Source organism: Phoenix dactylifera, chromosome 13 (genome assembly GCF_051530095.1).
Source record: "Phoenix dactylifera cultivar Ajwa chromosome 13, Ajwa_hap1_PhDact_Kaust_v1.1, whole genome shotgun sequence".
Classification (NCBI taxonomy): domain Eukaryota; kingdom Viridiplantae; phylum Streptophyta; class Magnoliopsida; order Arecales; family Arecaceae; genus Phoenix; species Phoenix dactylifera.
In genome coordinates, this window is record NC_143202.1 from 19,519,423 (window position 1) to 19,537,066 (window position 17,644).

Here is a 17,644-nt window from a genome sequence, read left to right on the forward strand (position 1 = left end):
TCGACTCCAAGACTGGACGAGCCAAAAGACAGAAGATAGGGAGTTCGGGCTCTGAGCGCCGAGTCGACTCCCAGGACTGTCGAGTCGACTCGAGTGGGCCAAGTTGAACAATAGCTCCATGAATTCCATGGGATGAGCCGACTCCAAGAATGCCAAGTCAGCTCCAGTTTTTGGCGAGTCGACTCCGGGTTAAGTCGAGTCGACTCCCAGTCGAGGAGGTCACTTTAATTCAAATTCGGAACAGTTGCCGAGCCGACTCCAGAAAAGCATGAGTCGACTTCTGTTACAGCCGAGTCGACTCCAGATCGCGCGAGTCGACTCCGACCCCAACGGACACATTGTCAGGATGTGCAGAGTGTGCAGAACGGGCAGAAAAATGTGTCTAACGGCTAGTTTCCGTGGAGGATGGCTTAAATAGCCACAGAGGACTGTAGCAAGAAAGAGAAGTACCATTCCACTCAAAGAAATCAAGCATCCTTTCTCTGCAAACTGATTTCAACAGAAAAGAAGGAAGAGGGTCATTAACTCCATTCAACCGACTCTTCCCAGCATTAAAAGAAGTCTCCTCCTGCCTTCAAGTCTTTCAGATTTTCAAGAGGAGACCCAAAGTTCAAGAAGCCCTTCTCTTCTCCAACTCAAACGTGTTTGAGGGCTCTTAACTTTACTTTTATTAATATCGCTGTATATCTGCTTTTTAGAAGCTCTGTTTTTCTATTTGTCTTTGTCTTTCCATCTTGTCCTTACTTGATTCAATCAGGAGATTGAATCAAGGGTATATAGGTTTGTTGGTGAGCCTAGGTTGAAACCAACGGTGTAAGGGTTCGATTGTGATCCCGGAAAAACAATCGGAGTGGTTCTAGTCGGTGAGCCTGGGAAAACCGACCGAGTTCGTTGTGACCTCGTAAAACAACAAGTTTGGTTGTGAGCTTGGAAAACAACCGGCTGTAATCCGAGGGGTTATAGTGAATTTCCAAGTGAGACTTGGGGAGTGGACGTAGGAGCAAGAGTTAGCTCCGAACCACTATAAAAACATTGTGTTTGTGATTGCTTGTGTCTCTCTCTCTCTTACTCTCATTTCACTCACAGCACATAGCAACTAATTAATCATCTTGCAACAGTATTAATTAGTCATCCACAAACGTTTTAATTGCAAAATTATTTTAAAACCCAATTCACCCCCCCCCCCCTCTTGGGTTGTCTATCTGGGCAACAGTGGTGACCCGATCCATGGAGTCCACGGTGGAGGAGATGGCCGACGTCATGGCCCGGAACTTGGAGCAGAGGAGAGGGTAGGCCGAAGAAGGAAGGAAGGGGACCTCGTCCAACTCGCAACTAGGGTTCTGGAGAACGTACCTGGGATGCCATTAGAAGAAAAAACCCTAAATTAGAGACTTGAAGTAGCTAGGATTTCATCGAGAAAGCAGGGAAAGGGGAGTACTTCCATATGACGGGGATGAAGTGAGGGCTGATGCCGGCATTCTCGAACTCCGTTCGGAGAGCTCCGTAGTTGAAAATGGAGCTGAACGCCGTTGGTGGGAGGGAGGAGGCTTGCGTTCCTGCTTCCTTTGCTGCAGACACAACTCTCTCTCTCTCTCTCAAGTCTCGAAACTAGTAATCAAACAGGCTGCCAAAGGCGTAGGACCATAGATGTATAGGTGACTCCGGACACTCTCATCTTCCCACGTCTTGTCACGGGAGGATGGGCATAGGTTTATAGCTGCCAGAGGTAGTCATTGCTCACTTGCTCTGGCTCTGCGAGTGATTGCGACTGCGATTCACAGTAGACTCAGAGCCTGGGCGAAGGCTTCTTTTGGCTTGGGTTGGTCTTAAACGGGTTAAATGGGTTAGACATCTAAAATATGTATTCGATCCAATTAATAAACAGATTAAACAAATCAACCTGTTTACGATCCGACCCTGTTTAGGCCAAATCCAAATCTATTTATGGTGGGTCGAACACGGGTCAGATTGGCGGATCGGATCATATTTTGCCACCCCCTACTACTCACTGACATCTAGGAACCATAAAAGGTAGAACTGGTATGTTAGTGAGTAGTTGGGTCAAAACTCGATACAGTCAACATATTTTTGTAGTTCATATATAGAAAGCTTAGAACATGTTCTCCTCCGTGCCGGTTGACACGATGTCATGCGGGCCAGCAGACCAATTCCTACTAAAAGTAAAAATGGATTGGATAATATCCATCCGGATCTATTTTTGTGTCCAAATTTATCTGAATATGAATAAAAATTTAAACATCCGACTGTCAATTCTATTTATAGCCTAATTTAATTTTATATAGTACTTATGAACTTTTTAAAAAAATATATAACTATATTAACATGCTATTAACTTAATTTATCATCGATTTAATAATATCTTTGATTTTATAGTTATAAAGTTTAATCATCCGACCCTTTAATTCTATAAAAGTTGGTACGAGAAAATATTATTTTTTATAAATATACATATATATATATATATATATATATATATTTGATAAAAAAAATCTTGACATCAGCCTTTATTATCTATTTATTTATTTATTTTTATCTCACGCCCTGTCCAATGTCCACTTCTTTCGGCGTCCCCACGTACTTGACCCCTCTAACAGGTTTAGGCTGGCCGGATTTGGGTTAAGCCCAACCCAAATTCCACCCCAAAAGAAATGTGCTGCCGGCCAAGCCGTTCCGCTGTCAGTGGTCGCTATCGCTCTGCATCATCGGTCCGCCAGACGCCACGGAGGCGGCGCAATAGACCACAGCCATCAAGACTCTCGCTGTAGATCGGCCGCGCTTCTCCGAAGCAAACCACCACCAATCTCTGAAAGCGTCCGCCTGAAGGTGAGCTTTTTCCTCGTAATCTTCGGTGCAATCTCGTTTCATCTCTTCTCCGATCGATTAGTGTAGCGTTTTTCAGAAGGGATTTGGAGGGTTTTGTTTTCTAGGGTTTTCTGTTGTTGCATCGAATGGCGTCGAACAGCAACAACCAATCAAGGGCAATCGGTGGCCCTTCGCCTCTGGTGAACCCGGGAATGGGCTCGCCGGCGGCCAACCAGTCCTCCCTTCTCCGCCCACCTTCGCTGCCTCAGGCGCCAGTTGGTTCCCCTTTTCAAGGCCTCTGCCAGACCCCGCTCCAGTCCCAGGTCCGCTCCCCGTTCCAGGTCCAGTTCGGAAACGCCGTGCTCGGCGCCGTCGGAGCCCCCTCCCCTTCCTTCTCCACCCCAGGCACGTCGGCCGCGAAAAGACCCCCTCAGAAGCCGCCTGCTCGCCCACCGGCGCCCGCCCCTGGTGCTGCTACTCTTAGCATCAAGTCTGCCGAGCTGACCCCGGCTGGCCGGAGGAAGAAGCGGAAGCTACCGGAGAAGCAGCTGCCTGACCGGGTCGCTGCTCTCTTGCCTGAATCCGCCCTCTACACCCAGTTGCTTGAATTCGAGGCCCGGATTGATGCTTCACTTGCAAGGAAGAAGATTGACTTCCAGGAAGCCTTAAAAAACCCTCCTTCCATGCAGAGGACCCTCAGGATTTACGTCTTCAATACTTTCACCAACCAGACCCGCACAATTCCTGAACCAAAGAATTCTGAGCCCCCCTCGTGGTCACTGAAGATCATTGGTAGGATATTAGAGGATGCTGTGGATTCCGATCCTGCCAGTGGGCTGCCTAAGCCCAATCCCATGTACCCCAAGTTCTCATCCTTCTTTAAGAGGATTAGTATTGCTCTGGACCCGACACTCTACCCGGAAAGCCCGACAATCATATGGGAGAATTCACGCTCACCAGCACCACAAGAGGGCTTCGAGGTTAAGCGGAAAGGAGACAAGGAGTTCACTGCCAGTATAAGGCTGGAGATGAATTATAACCCTGAAAAGTTTAAATTGTCACCTGCGTTGATGGAGGTTCTTGGGATCGAGGTTGATACACGTGCCAGAATTATCGCTGGGATATGGCAATATGTCAGGGCAAAGAAGTTGCAGAACCCAAGCGATCCCTCCTATTTTACTTGTGATCTACCTTTGAAGAAGGTGTTCGGAGAAGACAAGATGAAGTTTGCCATGGTGTCACAGAAGATCTGGCAGCATTTGTCTGCTCCACGACCAATTAATTTGGAGCATAGGATCAGGCTTTCAGGGAATGGTGCAGTGAGCAATGCTTGTTATGATGTGCTGGTTGATGTTCCTTTCCCACTCCACAGAGAAACGTCAGCCTTCCTTGCCAACACAGAGAAACACAAAGAAATTGAGGCCTGTGATGAAGTCATTTGTGCTTCTATTAAGAAGATTCATGAGCACCGCAGGAGGAGGGCATTCTTTCTTGGGTTCAGTCAATCTCCAGTGGAGTTTATAAATACTTTGATTGCTTCTCAGAGTAGGGACTTGAAGCTTGTTGCTGGGGAAGCAAGTCGTAATGCTGAAAGGGAACATCGTTCTGACTTCTATAACCAACCATGGTAGATTTTTAATTTATGCACTTTTATCCCTTTCCAAGTGTGTTTCTCATATCCATTCACTAACAAATAACTTTACATGTGGAATTAAACTAGGGTTGAAGATGCTGTCATACGTTATCTAAATCACAAGCCAGCAGCGGGTAATGATGCTCCTGGTAGCACATGAGTTCAACATCAATTATGCTTGGTAGGAGAAAGCAGCAATTCAGATGTTGCTTTGAAGGTTCTTGTAATTTTTGCAGCCTTTAGTTCCTAGAGAAGGTAAATAGTTTTTCTCAGGATCTAGATAGTCTATTTATGAAGAAGCTACCTGAGTTATATTCAGCAGAACTGTTATACAGTCTTTACATACATGAGCGTTGCTGTTTGCCTATGTATTTGCTGCATTGTTCCTAAATTCTCAAGAATATTGTAAATGGGATTGCCTTTCTCTTTCTAAATTAGATTAGTGATAGTATTGTTACTCCAAGACTTCTTACTTGAAATGCCAATTGATCAAGTACTTATCATATTCCATTGACATGAGTCTAGGTAGAATAGGAAGCTTTGAACCAGTATCTGCCTCTATGGTGTTCATATTCTCCACTGCTTTCTCTCTATCTATTAAAATATGATGCAAGTATTGCAAGAGAAAGATTTGGCCTGTGACAAGAACTTAGAAATCTGTTGAAGTCCAATGAGTGCCATGCAAAATGCATTGGTATCTCATTGTTGTTTTTCCCCAAAAATGACATCTCAAAGTATAAAGTATATATCTGCTCCTTGTTTCTTCACAGCATATAATCATTCTACTGTATATTTTCTGTGCAAAATTTACATACAGTCCACCATTCCCCTTGGTCGATGTTCTCATTTAATAAGCTGATAATCTGGCTAGCAACATTTACAGGGTGGGTGGTCCTGATTGTGATTTTCAGTTTTCAATTAGTACTTGTAATAGTACAATCCATGATGCCTTTTTGTCGGTCCAAATGCTTGCTGTATTTCCACCATTGCTGTTTCAAATAATCTAACTCATGCTATTCCCTAAGCTTTAGGAGGGGGCAATGTTGTGATGAGAAAGGCAGAATCTTTCCAGAAGAAGGGTATAATATCAACTCATCACCATCTTCTTCTCTCTTCTTTCTTCTTTTTTTTCTTTTTTAAGGCTTAGAATTTCCTAATTCGCGTTCTTATCTCACTTATGCCTTTTGTTCTTTGCTAATTGTCTTCTCCATCATTCATAAATGCTGACTGCATCTTTTTTAAGAGTGAGAGCATACTTTGGCAGTGTGCAGCCAAGGACAAACTCTCAGTGAAGTCCTATCAATATTCCTTCCATGGATAAAAGTTTGCACTTTGATGTTTTAAGGGAAATTATGAATTTGTCAACATTTTTGAGAGAAAAAAAGATTTTCTCTTTGTTGAGTAGGCAAGAACCCTTTAGCAGCCTCTAGGATTTTTTTAAACAATTTTTTAGTTTAATTTATTTTGAGTCTCCCACATGTTTGTCCTCTCTCTCTCTCTCTCTTTTGGACAGAAATTTTTGGGAATCAGCATGGGTACTTTTCAAGTTAAAGAAAAAGAAGGTAAAGGATTTGGGGGATTGAATAATTGCTGATTTTCAAGTTAGTCATGTGTGAGTGGTTGTTGGAATTTGGATTTAGCTTGGGCTGGGAACTATTTTTCCCTGGTGTGGTATTTCCTTTCCACTTTTCTAGGACCTCCCAGAGACCATCTCACTAGTTGCGTGTTAGACTTATCATGTTGTATTTCTGGCCTAGTATTTTTGTCTATTATTCACTATTTAGTACAACATCCTTTCATCTACAATTTGAATTTTTTATCATGCACTAGTTGGATCATCTAGAAGGTAAATATCACCATATAATTTGAGAGACTGAGCATAAGAAATATTTCTTGAGGTGCATCTTGTTTATGTTATAAGACCATCTGTTGTGGAAAAATAAATGTTGTAAGACAACCCATTGTTGAACAAGACATCTAGGCAGAAAGCGAGCATGACCAAAGCCAAATTGTGGGCTAAACAACTAAAAGTAAAAGAACTGTAACACACCAAAAAAGGGACTTGGATGGTTTAATGCCATTGAAGTGCTCTTGTAATGTACCAATGCCTCCATTATGGGTATTGGAGCCCAGATAATGGAGAAATTGCCATTTACTAATACATTGTTTTGCTAAATCTGGGTGTAGTAAACTTGTTTTGATTAGCTGTTCAACATTGTGACTGGTTGTTTATTAAATGCTTGTAGAATTTGAATTGCAGATCAGTTTACATGCTTAATAGGGAAATTCAAGTTTAGTTACAGATTTAGGTTTTCATCAGGTATAACAAGCTTTAGGGATAGCGTTCTCAGAAAGCAACTTTTAGAATATATTTGCAGTACTATCTTGTAATTTCTGTGACGAGTGTGAAGAAATCTTTGCTTCAGAAATTTGTTCATCTCATACCATGTGACAATTCATTGCTATCCAGAACTTTGATTTAATTTGGTATTTTGCACCACATATGTTGACTTTATAATGCAAAACTACACATTTCTTCTGCTCACTGACACTAAGTAAGCCAGTTATCAATCAATCAAGAGAAAGATCAACATTTGTCTTCCCTATCGTCCACCTCCAATTTAACTCCCCTCTCACATGTTTTTCCATTTTATGTTTCTATAGCCTTTGGTAACTCATGTGAAGGTTTGTTATCATGTTTCGACCTGCAGCCAGTTTAAGAACTAAAGTATGTATTGATGACCTACAATTAGATATCTTTGAATTGTCAACTTGCAGTCAGAAATATCTTATAGCGGTTAGCAACACCTAGCAATTAAGGCTCCATTTTCAAGTTTAATTCTGCTGTCCTCCATAATTATAATTATCCAGCCTTATCCTAACTAGTTTGCGTTGGCTTTATGGATCCATTTGCCAAGCAAATTAGGGCCATCCCCTGGTGTTCTTTCAAGCTTTTTCATATCTCTTTTCACCTCCTCCATCCATGTTACCTCAAGTCTCTAACTTTGAATACAAATCAAGTACCTCTCCTTATAGAGCCCCCTTAGAGTTTTGCTGTCCTCCATAATCCATTTTGTTTGTATGCTGACCTGTAATCTTAAAAGTTGTTGATAGGCATTAAGAACCAGAACAGCATGGTGCTATATGAAAGTTATAATCAGCCATATGATATCACAGTCATTGCATTTGCAGATTAGGTGGAATAGTCAACTTTTTCTGGAAACTTTGTCCCCTTATATTTTGTTGATGAAAGTTGTTTCATGTATGGCCATGAAATCATCTATCCTTCTTAACATAGCCATCATCTTGTTGACTCAATTTATGAGCTCATTTACCTTTTCCATAGTATTAATGGGCACATTCTCCTTCGCAGCCTTTTATATGCCTTGTTGAAGTTGCTTGTTGTGTACCATATGCATCATGTTTTTGGTAAAAAGTTTGAACCTTGCTATCAATGTGAGAAATCTTTCTGTTTTGATACTATTTGATGCAAATTTCAGTTAAGTATCCAGATTTATGGCTGTTACAAAATCCGGTGCATCAGTATTTAAGTGACAAACCGCTCAAATCTTCGTGAAAAATTCTAGTTTTAATATTGATAAAACATGGAACCATTTTTTACCAATATGGAAAATCATCAACTCAATTTCTGAAGAAAAATCAAGCAGAAGTTACTAAATAGTGGAAAAATAGTTATTTCTGCAATCACTTTAAAGATTTATCAATTTAGCAGCGACCATCATTTGTGAAAACAACCTTTTTATGATGATCTGCATGCTTATCCACCTATTTTTTATGAATGAATAAAGTTGATGATGCAAGGGCCTGCCATGTTATCAGTAAGGCCAGTTGTCTAGAGATGGGCTTGCTATGTATTCTATAAGGCTAGTTGGCAGGTAAGCATGCGTACCCTTTAGGTGAGGTATTATATTGACCATATAGGTTGTTGCTTTTAAGTAATGTTTGGTGACAATTTAAAACTAAGGAAAATAAGCTCCCACTATGACTAACTTTGGGCCAAAGTAACTCACTAATAAATACAAAAAATGTTTCAAATCTCCATGAAATCAAGAATTAAATGCCATAGTATGCTCCCTAAAATCATTAGTAAAAGAGTGACTATCTAAGTTTAAGTACCCTTGACAACTGTTCGGATTTCATTCATGGCCGTCATTCTTTGTTCTAACTTGATGTACATTTTATGTTTCTGGTAGATAGGATTTTGACACCTTGCCACTTGATTTGAGCCTGAAAAGAGAGCAAGGACTAAAGTGTCACGTATCATGCCCATGTAGGTCCAGTGCTATCATGGTACTCTTATCATGATGAATTCTGCTGCCCTTTGGCATTCAGTGGCACAAAAGACATGAGTCTGTAAAAAGATTTGCAACTGGGTTGCCAAGATATGCTACATTATAACTTTCCTTTATAACATAGACTAATTTTATTTGCTTCAGACTAATGTATAAATATGTTATTAAACATATATAGTTTTCAACTAATTATATGGAAATTTATGAATTTAAATCATCTTAGGTATCTTCACTTAGTGCTGTTGAATGTGTGCATCACCCAAACTTCAATTTTTAATACAAAGTAGCAGTGCACAACTAATTTAAACATCAACAGTACACAATGAAAAAAAGCTTAAAATTCATATAAAAAAACTGCTAGGGGATATGTAACCATTTTTGCATCAACATATTTTTAAGTGATATATACAGAGTTCTTTTGTTATAAGAAGCTCATATTATAGGTAATACCATTGAATATACTATGGGATACGACAGCCTTAAGCTTCTCTAATGTAAAATGACAAATTTTTATTATTATCGTGTTCAATTTGTAGACTGATCCTCCAAGTCTTTATAAAGCTAGAAAAAAGTTAACCAGGAAGAGTTTGGACCATTTAGAGTAGAAACCAAGGTTGTCTATATGGATCGCTATATTTAAAACAGTAAAATGTGCTACAATTCCTTTCTGCTGTGAGTTGGCCTGTATGTGTTTGTAGGAAAGCATTATGTTTTGATATAGAGCACACATATAATGTAGAGAGGTAGAAATTCTTGTACCATGTTGATAACCCACTAGCATGGTACAATTCCTAAGTACAATAGGGTAAAATGAACACCTAAAATTAATTCTTGGAAGTGAGTTTACGTTGTTAACATGCTTTCTTCTTTCTTGATTGCGACATGATTTGTTGTCTCTTGCAGTGGTGTATTATTCCTCGGGTAATTCGTAATGTTCGTAGCACAGATCCTAGGTTTGTGGACACTAAATTGTTCACTTTCTAAGTTAATAATCTGTAATAAATTTCAAAGACATTATGATTTTGTCATACTTTTGTTCTCCTTACTAATCAAGATAAGATTACGACTTGCTAGCCTGGTCTTGCAAAAGCTCATATTCCTGGTAGCCGCTGGCTATGGTCTCAGTGATGGTGACTAAATAGAGTGACTCCAAGGTCCTGTTGCTCAAGTGTGCTTTATTGTAGGTTGAGACATGCTATGGCTCCATATTGCTGCTAAATGAAGGAGAGCAGCGGTAAGGAAGGGAAAATGATAGATTAGGGTGTAATTTGTCTTTTGATTTAAAGTTTTAAGAAAAATAATAACATGGTTAGTCGGTTGAAATTTCATATAAGTCCATGGCTAGATATAAAAATATAGCATATCCCCGTATTTGTCTTAATATTATAAACTAAAAAGAGATAAGGTTATTGCAAATGCAAGAGGTTGTGCTATCTGTAAAATATCTTTACAAAAAATATGTTTATGTTTGTTGCAAGTGACATTTTATACTTCTTTTTTTGAGAGAAAAGATTGGTAGCCCATCACCTTCATTGAGAAAATGAACCTAATACCTAATATTAAGCAACTTAGAATTTAGTACATAGCAGATCCTATAAATCATTAACCTCGAAGGCAATGTGATTCTATTAGTTGCTTGAGATTATTTGTTGATACAATTCTAATTAAAAAAAATCTTTAGTGTGTTACATATTTGAATGTTTCTTTCCAAAAGTATGATTAGAGATTAGCGTTGCAATTTAGAGATGAAGATTTGGATTTGTCTGGAACATCCATCATATCTAGTGATTGTCGAACCGATCCGAAGTAGGTGGTTTAGTCTATATCAAATTGTACCAACGCCAGCCCAAGATTGTTCGGCCACTCGGGTCGGTTCAGCCCGTCGTTTATAAAAACATCTCATTTGCTTCTCATTCGCTCTCGTTCTTCGTTGATCGATGCCATCGCTCCTAAGTAAGCCCCCTTCCTCTCCCTCTCTCCCCCTCCCTCTCCAAGGGTTTGGGTTAGGGTTCTTTCCCTCTCCCTCCCTCCCTTCCTCCCTCTCTCCATCTCTCTCTCTCCCCCCCTCTTCGAGTCCACGTCGGCCCTCCTTTCCGAATTCCAGCCCTCTCTCCTCCTTCCTTCCTCCCTCCCTCCCTCCCTCTCCCCCGCCCTCGCTCTCTTCTCTCCTTCTCCCTCACCCCCTCTCTCTTCCTATTCTTAGTACACCCCAGAATGGCACAGTATGGACTCGTACTATATTGAGCAGGTCACTGGCCAGTACGAACTCTAGTACCGGTTTAGCAAACCTTCATCATATCTCACTTGTGGTGATTCTTATTCTTTGTTGAAGATTCTATCTGAATCCTATGTTAATCGAAAAACAAAGATGGTATCACGTGCAAGATAAGGAAGTTAAGGATTAAATACCCCACCTAGAAAGGTATGTTTGCATTTTTTTAAGGCAGGTCAGCTTTTTTGTTCCTCCGGTTCAGCAGAAGAAGCATCATCAGCTCCCAAAGAAGATGAAGCTACTGAGATGGGAGCTAGAGGCTGCTTTTTCGATCAAGAAAGCAATTGAGAAAGCCAACAATTCTATCTTGATCTTTATACCGAATATTTTAGATTGAAGATCGCAAGCCTTATCACCAAGATTTACAACTCACTCTCAAACTATAAAAGGTGCCTCCGTCCAACCTCGAAAGTATTGAATGCTCCTTCCATCAAAACATGATAGTTGCATTTTATGGTCAGAACTCAATCCTAGGATGGTGAATTAGACTCAGGGTCAGGCTATGCTAGCTTGTATTCGATCCATTGCTGGAAAATTCTCTTTAATAACTGCGCCACGACCAAAGGCACTATAAAATTATGGGGATGAAGATGCATATACAAGAGATCTTGTCGGAGAAACAATATAAGTGTACCTATCTATTGAAACAACAATCATCACCAAGCATTTCTCTTGTATATGCATTAGTTGTGTGCCTGATAAATCATGGATAAATTACAATGGTGAGAGGAAGAATAATAAAAAAAATGAGGAATTTAGGACAAGGAAGAAAATTGCTGAGAAATCCATCGGAAAGAGAAGTTGATTTTCGATTAACATCTTAACATAAGTGTATCACTTATCATTTTTACAGTTTTATGAAATCATTTCTTTATTTGTCAGATTTCTAATATTAAGAACTTTCAAAATATAAAGACTTGCCGGAAATCCTGGTCTCTTAGGCGATGTTTGAAAATATTTTTGCAGTTTTAAGAAATCATTCCTTTATTTGTAGGATTTCTGACATTGAGGACTTCCAAAATATAAAGGTTTGCCAGAAATCCTGGCCTCCTAGACGATATTTGAAAGCATACAATATCTTAGTACTGCTCTTAAAAGATTTTAATTTTCTAAACATGTCATCAAAACTTTGGCCACTCCTTGGATCTCTTTTTTTTTTTTTTGCTACAACGAACGACTCACACAGTTCTGGTATGAACACATCCAAGAAGATCAAAATACAGCAGATCTCGAAGCGCGCGAGGCAACTCCCCCTCACTCGTCCAAAGAGCCCCACCCGAGTGATCTGCCACGAAGGAAGCCACCCAATCCGTAGCTCCATTTACCTTCCAGTAGATATGCCTTGCCCCGAAAGTAATGCCATTGCCAACCATACCCCAAATGCCCTGAAGTAGGGGGTGGTGGCCTGCACCTCCCTAGGGCGCCCTCGGATCCAACTAACTACAGTGGCTGAGTCACCTTCTAGCAGGATGGCGTTAGCCCTCAACACACGCCAAGCATGACTAACACTAGCCCAAGCTGCCCTCAGCTTTGCCCCAGAGATCGAGATATAAAAAATCGAGCTTCCTCCAGCTGCCACTACTCCAGAGTCCTGGCTTCTGATCACAAGGCCTGCACCACCTTTTCCGCCGCCATCCAATACGTATCCATCGAAGTTAATCTTGAGGAAGCTTAGGATTTATTTTTCTAATCTGCATTTAGCCAACTAAATGCTGATTTATATCTGAATCAACTATCAAACCCCTCTGCACCCTGCCTATGGACCTAGTCGAGACGTACTTGACCTTGTGTGCATCAAAGGCAGGGTGCAGAGGGGTTTGATAGTTGATTCAGATATAAGTCAGCATTTAGTTGGCTAAATGCAGATTAGGAAAATAAATCCTGAAAGATCTGATCATATGAGGCTGATGACATCAAATTTAGGAAATTTTGAAAGAACTACACCAAATCAATTGAAAATATTACCAAAATTGTATATGATCATGAGGAAATTCTTTCTATTATTACTTTCTATTGTTGGAGATATTATCAAATCCTAGCATGTTGTGACGAGATTTTCTTCTACTATTATTTTTCATATTTGTAAAATATTTTTCATCTTTTGGCTAAGAATGAACGTGAACTTATTTATGGGAGGTTCAAGAGGCTTCTGCATCTATAAATAAAAGTTCCTAGCTATTGTAAAGGCCATCTTGAGTTGGATTAGATTCTTGTTTCCTTGTTAGTTGTGAGTGTTAACTTGCTACTCCATTTGTTGGGTATTCTCTTCCTCTACAGAGAGAGATCACCATATGCACTAATCAGACCTCCGACATATTCTAAAATCATATCAGGGATTTTGCTATCAATGATGCATTCACATATTTGAATTTCATTGTTCAAAATTGCTATAGTAGTCTAGGAACATTCAAAACATTAATTCTTTGGTAGATTTATGTCAAGTTACTCCTTGTGGATTTAATTCAAGGCATGGACTAGATTTACCATTGCAATGATGACATTTGTCATGCCATTCTAGATGTCTGGTGCTTTGATTCCATGAGCTAAATAGATATAAGAAGTAAAGAAGACACGGGAGAAGAAATTAAAATACTGATTCATTAAGGTAAACGGCATGGACATCATAACTCTTGACTATTAAAGAATGAGCAAATGACTGGTAACCTTGATATAAACAACATGGAGTTGCTTGCTTTTGCATGTCATGCTCATTCTGGAGCATGTCATTGTACAAATAGAAAATCGGGTGAGTATGACCCTTGGAGCCTTGATAACCAGCTTTTTTTTGGGTTATCATATGCGTTCTCCATATGGAGATTCTTTTCATTTTCTACTTTGTTGTGTTGGCAGATGGCAGAACTCTTATTGGCTTCATGCTGAGGTTTTTCTCTTTTGTATCCTAAGTGAGAGGCTTTTGCTTCATATTGTTCTTTTGGATTTTGTAATGCTCTGTTGTTTGTTCTGAAAGCTTGTCATCTGTCTGTTGATGTACCTATCTTTGCTTCATTTCTTTTATTATTTTGGACTGTTGTAACCTGCTATCTGATCGGGTTTAGCTCTTCTATTCCTGTTGTTATTTATTTGAAAACAAATTTTTTACATCTCAGAAAAGGGCGAAGAATATCAAGTTCTTTAGCTTGCTGCCATAAAACCTGACCTTGTTGGTATTAAGCCAAGTAAGATTTTGAGAGTTTTTATCACTACATTTTTGTTTTAATAGCCCCTGTCCTGACTTACTATCATGTTATTAAGTCAAATTAGATTCTGAGAATCTATATCTGTAAATTTTTGCCTGACCCCTTTCTCCTTGATTTTTTGGTGTTGCCAAGCCAACTCGATATTTGAGAATTGTTACAGCTAATTATTAGGTTTCGATAATTTACATCAGTAAGGGCCTGTTTGAAAAATCCAGCAAGATTGGACTGGATTTTCCGTTGGATCATAGATTACACGGTCTATTTAAGTAAAGTTCATATCAACCTAATTGGTCTCTAGCCCAAATCCTATGGCAGAAATAAAAGACCTCTATAGGTCTTTTTGTTCATCCTATAGTCCAACTGGCTAATAGATGGGATTTCGGCCAAGACTCAGGGTCTTTAAAAAAAATGAACTGGACAAGCTAACAAGCCCGATTCTTGTAGAAAATCTAGCCCAAGCCTCCTGGGTTTCTCAAACAGGCCCTAAATTTTTGCTTGGTCCCTTTCTCCCAGATTTTTGTGGTATTATTAAGCCAAGTCAATATTTGAGAACTGTTATGACTAAATTTTACATCATAAAATTGATAGAGCAGTCCTTCCATATGTTTAACAATTTCATCATTTTAATGTTCCGTTTTGGAGAATTAGTTATCCCTATTGTGTCGATTTATCTGATAATCTAATATTTTCAATGATGCAGTTTCTGGTTCTAGTGGCTGAACTTTCTCCATTCTTGTCATTATCTGACTTTTAAATGGCAACATAGATGGTATAGTTATTGGCTGAATCAATATGCAATCAAATTTTAAGCTCAGTTATTTTTTGTTTGGACTGCTGAGTTTGCAAGATCACACTGTACTAAGCTTCTTCTGGAAGCTATTCTTTGGAGATGACTAGAAGTTAGAAAACTTGTATCAGCTTCACTGGAGCAGCAAGTATTGTCTTTTTCAAAAAAAAAGTTAAAGTTTCTATTATTGGTTCTTCCTTAATTCAAATTATTTCGCATTAGTTCAATGTAATGTATATTTCATAATTAATACAACCGCTTATTATTTTTGTTTATTTGTGCTTGAAATGATCAGCTCTCCATGCTTTATTAGAGCTTCAGACTAATCTATAGTTTTCTGAACCCGGTTTCAGGGTCTTATGTGAATGATTTCTGAGATGCAGTTATCTTTGCCGAGATACAAAGTCTCAGCTTGACCATGAAGATTATACTAAACCAATTGGTGGTGCAAGAATGTATCGCAACCACAGGAGCAGAACTATAGTGGAGCTTACTATTGGTATTTCTTTGGGGCTCCTAAAAGTTCGCTGTGGATTTACCTTCTTGTAATGATTTGGCTTGCCTTTTCTTCCACGAGCACCTGACATCAAGAATTTCTCACCATTTGATGTAAAATTTTTCATTGTTTCCTGCTTCAAAAGCCATCCGGAGTTGTACTAATCTCAATACCTGGCCTCGATCGTCTACACTATGGGTAGTACTCATCTCAATTTTGATGTTCATAGTAATATTTTATATGTAGATATAATGGTACTTTTGTCAGCAAGAAGCTCAAGAAAGTGTGGAAACCCAATTTGCTAGTCCAGCCAGATTCTTCTTCCTAACCGTGGGCGTGGACCACATGACTCATATAGCCCAAAAGAATCAATCCAGATTTTAGAAAGCCTTTGGCATGCATCAAGTGTTGATGGATCAGGGCCAAGTAAGCTCAGAATGCAAGGTCCGTTGAAATTCAAACAGTACTGGATGATAACTTAGGCCTTGCATTTGTTAATCTCTAATCCTCAATCCAGTCTTTAATAATCACCAGGCACATTAATACTGGCATAATTAGTATGTATTGTATATTAAGTCAAAAAATTTAATGATGACCAGCATGTTAATGTTGGTATCATTAATATACCAGTGCGGAGAACTTTGTACAAGTAAGATCGGCAAATAATTATCCGACCCATCAATCTTGCTTATAAAACTTAGTTTGTAGATAGATTAGGATTAAATTTTTATAAACTATTTTTAAATCATTAAGAAGATCAGATCTTCACCTTGTGCGGGTAGATGGTCTCTGCAAATCTAATTTATGTGGATTTGTTGAAGGTTTGATGGAAGCCGCACACGTGTCCAATCTCTAGGGTATCCATACGAAGTAAAGCACCGATTGAAGCTTTTGGATCTTCTCGGAGTGCTAGCTTCCTTGCAGAGATGGCTATTGATGGCTGATATCCTCTTCTTAGAAAATAAGGCTCTTCGCAGCCTTTTCTTTTTCTCCGTGTTGGAACCAAGGAAAGAGATGAATGAGGGCCATGCCACACTTCTTTTCTTCCCTTCTCTCTTGCGGCTGAAAGGAGGAATGGGAGGGAGTTCTTGCTGCCGTGAATGCCAAGGAAAAGCATGAAGAGGAGGGGCCGAAATCCCTCCTCTTTTTAATCCCTTAAGAGATAAGGGTGAGTTCCTATTTTCTAGGAACTCATCTTTATCTCTTAAATTATCTAGCTAGGAGGGGTTTCTCCACGCATACGCCCCTCCCTCTTATCCCTTTTAAGTAGCCACTTAATCATATTAAGTGGTAATTTGGTTTGGGTCTAATGCATGGGTCTAATCCTATTCAAAATAGGATTATGTGCACCCATTTCAATTTCCTCCAAATTCTAATCCAATTAGGATTTAATTGAACCATGACTCAATTGAACTTTTCAATTCTAATCTAATTAGGAGTCATTGGATTAATTAGATTAAAATTAATTAGGACTTAAGAACTCCTAATCTAATTCGGACTACTTAAATTTCAGCCCTAAACCAATCAGGACTTTAGAAATCCTACTCCAAGTAGGACTCTAATTTAATTTGAAATCCTAATCCAATTAGGACTCCAAGGATCCTACTCCAAGTAGGACCCGTGATCAAGTTCAATTAATTAAATTAAATTGCAATCCGATTGCAGTTATTCCTTCTTCAACTCACTAACTCTTAGCGGGTTAACCAATTATCAATTAAATTGATTATTTGTGATTCCTAATCACAATTTAACCATCGGATCGGTCAATACCTCTAATGTGTGTGACCCCATAGGTTCTATTCTGACTAGTAGTGAGATATAGTGCAATCTCTATCACAATATCATTGAAAACTCATTTCAATGGGTTGAAACAATTTCAACTCAGCTCACCAGGGATCATCGACCATCAAAATGGTCCCTGTGAGTCTCACCATCCATCAGTGACACCTAGCAGCATGTAGTGGCCACCCAGTAGAATGGAATGATGAACCTCTAGATACAGTTATCGTATAATACAGTCCTTCTATCGTGGATCCCTACAGAATAGAGGTCATGGATAACTCGTCAAATACTGTCGTCTGTCATATGTGTAGATTTATTTGACTTGAGTTCGAGAGTGGAAA

General features: G+C 39.3%; 1 protein-coding gene across 12 annotated transcripts; it reads left to right on the top strand.

The window, feature by feature from the left end:
- Positions 1-2,633: 2,633 nt before the first annotated feature.
- On the top strand, positions 2,634-15,787 carry LOC103695897 (SWI/SNF complex component SNF12 homolog). Of its 12 annotated transcripts, none has more exons than XR_015972606.2 (4): positions 2,634-2,844; positions 2,949-4,450; positions 4,544-4,711; positions 15,379-15,787. XR_015972606.2 is itself a non-coding variant. In XM_088709700.2 (3 exons), the coding sequence occupies exons 2-3, from the start codon at positions 2,970-2,972 to the stop codon at positions 4,614-4,616; spliced, it is 1,554 nt and encodes a 517-aa protein (XP_088565826.2). In that variant the 5' UTR covers positions 2,658-2,844; positions 2,921-2,969; the 3' UTR covers positions 4,617-15,787. The 12 variants fall into 12 exon arrangements, 2 of the variants coding, with proteins under 2 accessions (XP_088565826.2, XP_088565825.2); XR_015972601.2 differs by adding an exon at positions 14,939-15,007 and having other exon boundaries at positions 2,658-4,450; positions 4,544-14,217; XR_015972600.2 differs by adding an exon at positions 14,149-14,217 and having other exon boundaries at positions 2,658-4,450; positions 14,939-15,787.
- The last annotated feature ends 1,857 nt before the right edge of the window (positions 15,788-17,644 follow it).

What these genes read in the sequence shown, in the direction of transcription:
- LOC103695897 (XM_088709700.2), top strand. Translation starts at nt 2,970, where the DNA reads ATGGCGTCGAACAGCAACAACCAATCAAGGGCAATCGGTGGCCCTTCG. An exon ending in GACTTCTATAACCAACCATG is followed by an intron (nt 4,451 to 4,543) that starts GTAGATTTTTAA and finishes GAATTAAACTAG; the next exon opens with GGTTGAAGATGCTGTCATAC.